Below are 10,048 nucleotides of genomic sequence, written 5' to 3' on the forward strand. Positions count from 1 at the left end.
TTGAAGACGCCGAGAGTTTCAACTCCATGCAAAAACACCGAGAGCTCCAGCTTCCATGCAAAGACTCATTTGCTGAAGACGTCGGGAAATTAAACTTAACTGTAGCAAACACCCCATTTGAGGAAATAATAGCATTACAACATTGTTTTGAAAATTAAACATTCTCATTTGCATTAACGTGGAAGTTTTGCCAAAGAAAGAGGTGATATGATTTAAATGAAAATTCCACGTAGGTAATAGGTCTAGAATGTAAAACAAAGAAAGGTATTTTTTTGTAAAAAAGAAAAAAAAAAGTAGGGGACCCATACGATCAAGTTGATATTATACAATCCAATTGCAAAATTTGTTGACTTGCGATGGGCCCCAACTATGGGTCCGTTAAAGAATCTATACGTATAGTTTCTATTGATAAATTATACTCATAGCCTTTTAGCTGTGAGAAGATTTTAATTTGATCATCGATATTTAATTCTTATAATTAGATCATTTATTATTTAAATGATGTCAATCAAACTCTCAATGTTTATGGTTTTGTGAAATTAAAAACTTCAGTTGTTTTCTCAAGCCTCGTTCAAATCTAACAAGCTCTAACATTGATTATATGTTTTATGACCTTTAAATGTGACACGTGTCACTTAAGGTTTTTTTTTAACGGTACACATCTAAATATAACGGTGAAAACATTAAGTACTTATTTTTAACGAAAAATTATTTAGGATCAAAAGTCAATTTGAAATATAGTTTAGGCACCTAAAGTGTATTAAGCCTTTTTAATAATATGATTGATTATTCAAAACTTTCTTAATCTGTTGAAAACATATTTTCAGACGCAGCTGCTTAAATCAAAGATCACCGGGAGAACAACTTTCTCTTTTACTATTAATGCTTCTTGATAACTTCGATTTAAAATGCCTATTTATGTTTTAGACGATAAATTTAGTTGAGTGAAATTCATCTCTTTACGGAAATTTTAGTTAACCCTTTAACAAGTAACGATTGAATGTTAAAAGATGATTTAATACGTTTACAGTTTATTTAGATCTTATAGAGTTATCCTTCTTTACTTTTATTAGAGCCTTGTATCCAACACTATATAATTATATATTTTCGTGATAGAATTGTATTTATAATATTTTATATGTATTCAAAATTTAAGATTTAATATAAATAAGTTTTTAATTTATTCAAAGTTAACTTTTTAGTACGTAAAGAAATTTTTATTAAAACTATATACTTAACATTTTTGTTACACTTTTAATATATTTGTAACATTTAATAAATTTTTTAATGGTAGATATCTAAAGTATAACGATTTTTTTTAAATATTTATTTTTAATAAATAAAATTTTAACACTAAAATTAATTTAAATGTAATTTAGACACCAGGCCAGAATTTAACATACTAATAATCCTACTATAAGGTTTGGAACTTTATATATACCATTTGAATTTTAGAGCGGCTTTTAGCCTGGGAGAGAGCTTCCAACTCTGAGTTGTCTGAATCTGGATAGTAATACTGTTTTGTCCTTTACATGTCATTTCCCGGTTTCGCTCCCATATTCAAAAGGTGAGAAGTAATACGGCTCTTTGTTGTCTTACGATTCTCGGCGCAGAAACCAGCTTCGTTTCAGGTATTCGATTCCTTCTTTGTTTCTTGAATTTCTCTCACCCCTCATTTCGTTGGATTATTTTTTTTCCACAAATTTCTGTATTCTTTCTCCCAAAATGGTTTTTTTTCACCAATTCGTTCGAATCCTTTCTTGTTACTTTCTTTGAAATTTTCTAATTCTAATATGGGGGATTCGAATTGCGAATCGCATGTTTTCATGATTTAGGTTGAGCTACGAACCCTAGTTCTAGAATGTATTTACCTGCATGTTGTAAAATTGATTACTGATTAGGGTTTCTTCTTTATTTTTTATTTTGTAAATTACATTTTTGCATTAAGTTTTTTTAAAATGACAGTGAGGTTAGGTCCTCTTAATCATTTATTTATTTTTGCTTGGTGGAGAAGTGGAATTCAGTCAGTTTTCCGTTAATGCAGCTGTTTAATTAGATTTCCCTGAGTTGGTTTAGAGGTTAAGAATTTGTTTTCTATAAATTTCATGTTAGCATTGGGGTCGGGGTTCGTGAATTGGTTGTGAGATAAGATCTCTTTATTCGTTTATTCAGATTATTGAGAAATGCTGGAAAGTTCAAATCTATGTTGCTGTTAACTCATCTGTTTGCTTTAGTTTTTTCTCTGAGTTTGTTTAGATTTAGGGATTTTTGTTTTTCATTTTTAATTTACAATGAAACATTGGGTCTGTGTTACTCGCACTCGTGTGAATGTTGGATACTGGCATGTGTTTGACACAGTAATGTTTAGCCCCCCCCCCCCCCACAAAAGTTTTTTCATATAATTGTAGGAACCTTGGAAGGTCATATCCTCACAGCTATGTATGGATATGATCGCAAATTGATGTATCAACGAAAATGAAAGTTAGAGTCGTACAGAATTGAGTTTTTTAATAGGCCTATATCTGTTGAATGACTTATTTGTTTGGGTTTTAGGTAATGAGCTGGAAGGGAAATCTATGGAAAACAGATATTGATCATAATGTACCAAGGAAAGGGCTCAGCGACATAACCAACTTGCAGCATCAACCTCAAGTGTTGACCTTAGATGAAAAGCTGCGGCAGCAACCGGCTTCACTCAGTAGTAAAGATTACATCGAAAAACTCCAACAGGTACACTTTAAAACTGCAATTAGCGCACTTTTCCCCCTTAGGTTATCTTTTTTCCATTCAATTCTTGTTTTGTTCCTTTAGCCTACTGAAGGGTTTATTCTTTCTTCCAGGAAAATATGATGTTGATGAAGTTCTTGCAGACCGAAAGTATCCTCTTTGATTTGTTTTATTTGTTTTCTTTCATTTCTGCCTCCGACCATTGCTTGATGTAATTGTCTCTTGTATGACTTTCTTATTGGTTTTTCTTAATTTTGGTCTATAGTAAAGTCATCGAATTGAGTGCAATTGAGTTACAGAAACTAAGAATCAATTTGGAGAGTTTCAGCAACAGAACTTGCAACTTGCCCAAGCAAACAGCCAAATGTTATCGGTAGATTAATACCGCTTCTAATTGTCTGTTTCTCAGTTTAGTAAATCTAAGAGGCATTTGACTTTTTCTGATATTATGACTTGCTAATGAGGTCGATGTATTATATTGGTTTTGCAGGAACTTAATTCAGGGAAAGATAGGTATATATTCTGGACATCTATGTTTCTTGAACTTGTTCATGCTCAGCCCTTTTTGTTGTATGCTTTTGAGACTTGACCTTCGACTTTTTTTTCCTTTTCAGCTAAAAGCCCTTAAACATGAACTGGGATGTAAAAATGCTGTGCTTCAAGCAATAAAATCAGAGGTATCTTTTTGCAACGGTCTACTTGGCCGAGTGTAGGTTGCAAATGAGATACATATTCTCGAAAGCTTCTTAACTTCTGTGCAGGAAAAATAAACGAATTTAACTTGGTCATTAATGCAGAGTTTGACTATTTTAGCAAGCAAAATTCGAGTATCCTCATGCTTGAATTGAGTGATTTACAAGTCCGTTGGTTACCCCATCCATCCCAATAAAGTTGTCACATTATGACTTTTGGTTGTATTTTTTTAAAAATTTAACTTATTATTATTTAAAATTTGTTATCGATAAAATTTGGGAAAATATTTTAATTTTTTTTCAATGAAGTAGTTTTCAAGTATGTATTTTTTAAAATTAATTAATTAAAATTTATAAATAATTAAGTTAAAGTTTTTCCAAAATGACCGATAAAAGTTGTGGTATTTTAATTGGGACAGAGGGAGCATGATTTTTTTAATATATTTTTATTAATTTATTTAGTACTAAAAAATCAATTTGAAGTTAGCTCGAGTTCAGGTACAAATAATCAAGTTCAAGGTGATCGAACTTAAGTCGAGTTTTAAGACTTAGAATTTCAAGTTGAGCTCTAGCTTGTTACTATTTGAACATGCCTCAGCTGAAGTACGCCTGCAATAGGTGCATGGTAGTCAGGTTTATTATTTCATTATGTTTATTAACTAAATACCTTGTTTCTGTCATCAGAAGAAAGCCAAGATTGTGGCTTGCCCTACATCTGGAAATGAGGTATTTACCGATCTGGATTGACTTTCATATCAACAAAATCATTTGCAAAATATGTATTGATTTTTCTCTTATCAACATCCCATGTTATTTACGAACGCTTTTCCATGATTTGAAGGAAGGAACAAACAATATGGCGGGCAGGTGAATCCCTTAAAGAAGAAGATAGAGACTATGAACCTTGTTGTAGGAGAAGGTTTGGCAAGGAAGGTGAATCTCTTAAAGAAGCAAAAGGAGAGAATAAATCTTGTAACACGAACAGGAGGCGGCAATCAAAGAGTCTATGTAACTTGCATCTCTGGAACTTTATTTCGAAGTAATTAATGTTGTTCAGAGCACAATCTCACTTATTATTTACGTGCTGCTTCAGGCCCTTCTAATATTAAACCAGTCGAAGCCAAGGAGGGAGTCGAGAACAAAAGGTTTTCTGTATAATTTTATTGCTTTCTGTTTTGAGAAAACAGTTATGTTTAGGTTTTAAAGATATCTTTATGTTTACCCAGCAGGGTTTGTTTAAGAAGGCAATCTGCAAGATTTAAACCACAAGAGTCGGAAATGACTGAAGATGTTTTCATGGTAGATAATACAAATTTTTTGTTCCCTCTCGTGGTGATGATGACGTGCATTTAAGTGGCCTGATATCATCTGATTCATCAGTCAAAAAGAACCTGATGAAGAATGTATGATCCCTGGAAACGAAGCTCAAGAACTTAGGCGGCATCTACGGGCAGGCCTTTGCGCCGAGCAGCTGAGAAGGTCCAATCCTACAAGGAAATGAAGGTTAATGTGAAGATGCGCAGAGAACTGTGAGTTCATCCTCTTTGCTTCTTCACTGCACTTTACTATGGTTGAGATGCATCTAACTTCCTATATCACAATGCTGTCATTCTGTATAATACGTTCATATAACATTTCAATGCATCATCCATGGATGACAATTGGGAAATGCCTGAAACTGCCATTAGGTTGTTGACCGAGTTGTACTTGAATAATCTGTAGGAGTTTTGATATACATTTGCAGTTGAATGTGTTATCCAATTTGCCCATTATATTGCTTGTATCAATTTAAAGATTCATGGTTGAGAACCCTTTATGAAATAGCGATTGATGGGCTCCAACCATGGTTAAACCCCTGGTTAGACCTATCTATAGGTGAGGTTACTATGTCTATACCACCCCAGATCTTGTTCATTTATGATTTGTTTGCGGTTTCAAATTTTAGTATCATGTGCTAAAATTCCATGAATCCAAGTGAGGCTACCATTTTACTACTATAATATGCATGAAATTTTGAGGGTGTTAAAACTTGGATCATCTGATGACTGTTAAAGCTTGGATCATCTGATGACTGATATTATGGTCATTTTGAAGCATGAAATGGATATGTACTTGCAAACTAAGGCTTTTTTTTGAAATTACTTGGTTTTATTCATCTTAAATTTTAGATTGTTATAGTTTCAAGTCACTCAAAATTGAAATTTTCTGAAGACGAGGTTGACTTTATATTGTTTTTTTAAAAGAACTTGTACCGTTTCTAATTTTGCTCTTTGAAAAATTAAAAAAATGTGATTGTATTTTTCCAAATCCTAATTTAACTCGAGCCTCAGTTTTTTCACTTCAATGTACATTATTCAACCGTTAAATTTATAAGTTTGATTGAGTATTAGTTTGATCTTTGCATCACTTCAGTTATAGAAGAGAAAAATGAAGAAAAACATGAAAACATGTGGGATCATCACCCATCAACTTCCTCATGCAGAAAGGTAAATCACTTTCATTGCTTTTGCATCTCCAAAACCCCGTTGCTGCACAAGCACGAAAATTCTATGGCGTCTTTTCATTTAGGAGTTATAACTATATGTTTCTAATCCCTATTGTTTTAAATTTAATAATTTTTTAATTTGATTATATAGATTCATTTCATTTCGATTCTAAAGTATCCTAAGTTCAAATATTCCAGCAATTAAATGTCATTTGTATATTTTTTAATTTCCCTCCGTCCCCCTCACTCCCACGCTGCCTCCCCCTTCCATTAAATTGAAAATATAAAACCATTTTTTTTATCATCATTAAAACAAAAGCTTTTGTTTGATGTGGGATCACTTTGTTTGTTCTTGTTCTCTAACTCTAGAGAGAAAAAGTCTTCACTTTTAACTTTTTAAGATCTTCAAAAGGTAAGCTATGGTGGCCGTTTTCCTATCTAATTTCTTCATCAAGTGATTTATGTTTTTAGTTTCTCTCTAAATTAAACCAAATCCAGTTCTAAAAACCTGCAAAAAAATTCAAAGCTTTCATCTCTTACAGTACAATCTTATTTTATTTCTTGAGTGAATCAGAGGGGTTGTTTTTGTCTCTTTAAAATGGAAGGGGGAGGCAGCAGGAGGAAGGGGGGGGGATTGCAGGGGGACGGGAGCGAGGGGGATGAGGGGAGGGGAAGAAATTAGTTTTTTTTTATGCAGAAAGTGTCCAACTTGTGTCTGCATTTCTAGTTTAACTACTAAAATTTATTTCGTTTTAGTTTGATATCTAACATTTAATTTTATGACTCAAAATAATTTATATTGTAACGAACCATTAAGTTCAGTATACTTTTAGTATTAAAAAATAATTTCTGGAAATAAGAAATTAACTAAAACAAACCTCCGTCCCCCGCACATCTTAAATGAGCTTCGCATTCTTCGCTTGATCGGAACACTGAGGGAACGCCACTGTCGGCACGATGACGACCAAGCTCTCCAACGTCGAGCTCCACCAGCAATGAGTCACGAAGCAACCCAACGATAGATGAGACAAAACTTCCACTTGTGAACACCATGAGACTATCATCCCGAACTTCTATAATTCTTCTCTGTGTGAGAGATCATGTGTAAAGAGTGCACATAATCAATGTGCTCTCGAGTGTATGTGAGCAAAACCTCAGACTGTTAGTCTGTTAGTCAGTTAGGCGGGTTTTCTTACTCTTGTAGCTATAAATGCAGCCTTGCTCAGCTGTGTAAAGCATGAATAATATACTGCAAGTTTACATCTTATGTTGAGTTTCTAATATGGTATCTTTCGCCAAACATTCTGGGCTTCTTCTCTGCTGTGCTCTCTGACGCCAATTACTAAAGTGTTGCTTCCTGCTTGATTCGCCATGTTTACAAATAAGAAAGTGAATGTTGTTTTGGACGAAACCAATTTTCTTCTCTGGAAGCAGCAGGTTCTCTTCACGGTTCGTAGTCATCGGCTCGAACGGCTCCTTAATGGTACGATGACTGTGCCACCTGAATTTGTTGTTGATGAGAATGGGATATCTAGTGTCAATGAAGCGTTTGAAGACTTCATGGCACAAGACAGTGCTCTTGCCTCGTGGCTCTTATCCACGATCAGCGCTCCGCTTCTACCTCAGTTTGTAGGAGCTGATTCCGCAGCGGCTGTTTGGCGTACTGTGGTGCAGTTTTTTGCCAACCGCTCGACAACAACAGTCATGAATTTACACTACAAGCTGCAGTCGTTGAGGAAAGGTGATGACTCCATGCGTGTATCTCACACGCATCAAGGAGATTTGTGATGCTCTCGAGTCGTGTGGCAGCCCGGTGTCGCAAGTTGAGCACGTTGTGAGTGTTTTAAAAGGCTTGCCAAGAGAATATCAATCTTTTATGGCTGTAATTACCACGAGTCCAGATTTGCTTACTCTGGATCGGATCTATTCCATGCTTATTGATGCCGAGACTCAATTAGCTGGATTTGATTCTCATGCTGAGAATTTCCCGATGAGTGCCAACGTTGTGCAAGGTCAAACTCATGTCACTAATACTGCTTCGGATAATACTCATGGCTACAAACCACAGCAGTTTGTCTCAATGCGTGGAGGACGGTCTGGTGGTAGAGGTCGAGCCCGCCTGCAGTGTCAATTATGTGGCAAGAATGGTCACTCGGTTGACAGATGCTGGTATCGGTTTGATCGTGATTTTGTTGGTGTCCTAGCGAATAATGCTCAGTCGAAAGCTAAGGATGAATCCAGCAGTGTCAACTATGTGAGCCTTGACAATGTTAGTTGTGCATGTTGTACCAATAAACATTGTGCTGCTTCGGTGCAAGCTGGTGGTGCTCCCCAAGCTAATGTTGCTGCGTCTCATCGTGCTCAGTGGGTGGCTGATTCGGGGGCTACACATCACGTGACCCCGGATGCATCCAACATAGCTCATATCACTGATCTTGATGGTCCAGGTAACTTATTGGTTGGAAATGGAGTTTCCCTTAGTGTAAATACGGTTGGTAAATCCTTATTACATTCAGCGTCATCCTCACGAGCTTTGTTGCTCACAGAATTATTACATGTGCCTCAAATTACTAAACATCTCATTTCGGTGTCAAAGCTTGCTAGGGACAATCACGTGTTCTTTGAGTTTCATGCGGGTGAATGCTGCATTCGTGATGAGGCATCAGGTGAAGTTATACTACGAGGGAATCAGCAAGGTGGTCTTTATACATTTGCGTTGGATAATAATAGTTTGAGTACTTGTAATAAACCAAAGGTGTTTTCGGTGGATGTCTCTTGTAATGCACTTGATCTGTGGCATAGGAGGTTAGGACACCCAGCTCTTCCTGTTTTAAAGACTGTTTGTAAGTCAATTGCTGTTGATATTTCGAATAATGCAAATCAAACGTGTGTGCTTGTTGTTTGGGTAAAAGTCACAAGTTACCCTTTACTGAGTCCGATACTATATATGATGTTCCATTCCAGCTTGTTTTCTCTGATCTCTGGGGCCCTGCACCTGAGCTCTCGGCTGGAAATAGATATTACATTTCGTTTGTAGATGCGTGTACAAGATATACATGGGTTTATTTTTTGAAGGACAAGTCACAGGCACTTGTAGCTTTTCAAATGTTCCAAAGGATGGTTAAGACACAATTCTCTCTACCTATAAAAGCTGTGCAAAGCGACTGGGGAGGGGAGTACAGAAACTGGGCGAATGAATTAAACCAAGAAGGAGTTTTACATAGGGTCACGTGTCCTCACACGTCTGAGCAAAATGGGGTAGTAGAACGTAAGCATCGACACTTAGTAGAGATGACGCTTGTGTTGTTAGCTCAAGCCTCCCTTCCAGTACATTTTTGGTCATATGCAGTAGCTACTGCAGCTCATCTTGTGAACAGATTGCCCACCAAAGTGCTCGGCAACGTGTCACCATTTGAGAAGCTATTCGATAGGAAACCAGACTATAAATTGCTACGTGTGTTCGGTTGTAGGTGTTTCCCACACTTACGAGCGTTTCAACCGCATAAGTTGATGCCACGATCCAGAGAATGCACGTTCTTGGGTTATAGCACTCAACATCGAGGCTTTCAGTGCATTGACCCCAATGGTCGAGTGTTTATTAGCAGGCATGTTAAATTTGATGAGTTTGTTTTCCCTTTTGCAGAAAAAAAACTACTACATGCTGTCACACTCAGCCTTCATCGAGATCAGCAGCTCTTGAGATTATTGCTAAGCATCACAAGCCATGTCTTCAAGAAAAACTGCCACAGCATGCGTCTGTTAGTGACACTTCGCATGTAGATGCTGTGTTAAGTGAAGATAGTCACGACTCCTTGGTGGCGGGGGCCGATCTGCCCGATAGTGATAATGTTCTCTTGCTGCCTGCTGAAGGTTCCTTCTCAAGTGCTGATTCAAGTAGTAGTGCTGAGAACAATGTCGATATGCAGCCTGTCAATGAAGCCTCAGTTGAGTCTTCGGTTGAAGTTGTTCCTGTTACCAACAATCATCCCATGCTTACACGCAGTAAGTGTGGTATATTCAAACCGAAAGTGTTTGTTAGTGAGATCGGTGGGACAATTCCTACGGATGTCCATCAGGCTATGCAGTCGAGCAACTGGGCAGCTGCTGTGCAAGATGAACTAGCAGCCTTGCAACGAAATGGTAC

At 36.6% G+C, this 10,048-nt stretch overlaps 1 protein-coding gene and 1 pseudogene across 1 annotated transcript; both read left to right on the plus strand.

Annotated features, from left to right (window-relative positions):
• The first annotated feature begins 2,172 nt into the window (after positions 1 to 2,172).
• LOC120208002 lies at positions 2,173 to 4,166 on the plus strand (annotated as a pseudogene).
• A 107-nt stretch (positions 4,167 to 4,273) lies between these two features.
• LOC120207919 lies at positions 4,274 to 4,920 on the plus strand (the record flags this gene model as incomplete). The annotated part of the gene is made up of 4 exons (XM_039207317.1): positions 4,274 to 4,427; positions 4,513 to 4,564; positions 4,649 to 4,738; positions 4,800 to 4,920. Coding segments are annotated over 4 exons (417 nt in total), but the record flags the coding sequence as incomplete, so codon positions are not given.
• Positions 4,921 to 10,048: the final 5,128 nt, after the last annotated feature.

The sequence above is a fragment of the Hibiscus syriacus genome, unplaced genomic scaffold (assembly GCF_006381635.1).
Source record: "Hibiscus syriacus cultivar Baekdansim isolate YM2019G1 unplaced genomic scaffold, ASM638163v2 tig00015498_pilon, whole genome shotgun sequence".
Classification (NCBI taxonomy): Eukaryota; Viridiplantae; Streptophyta; class Magnoliopsida; order Malvales; family Malvaceae; genus Hibiscus; species Hibiscus syriacus.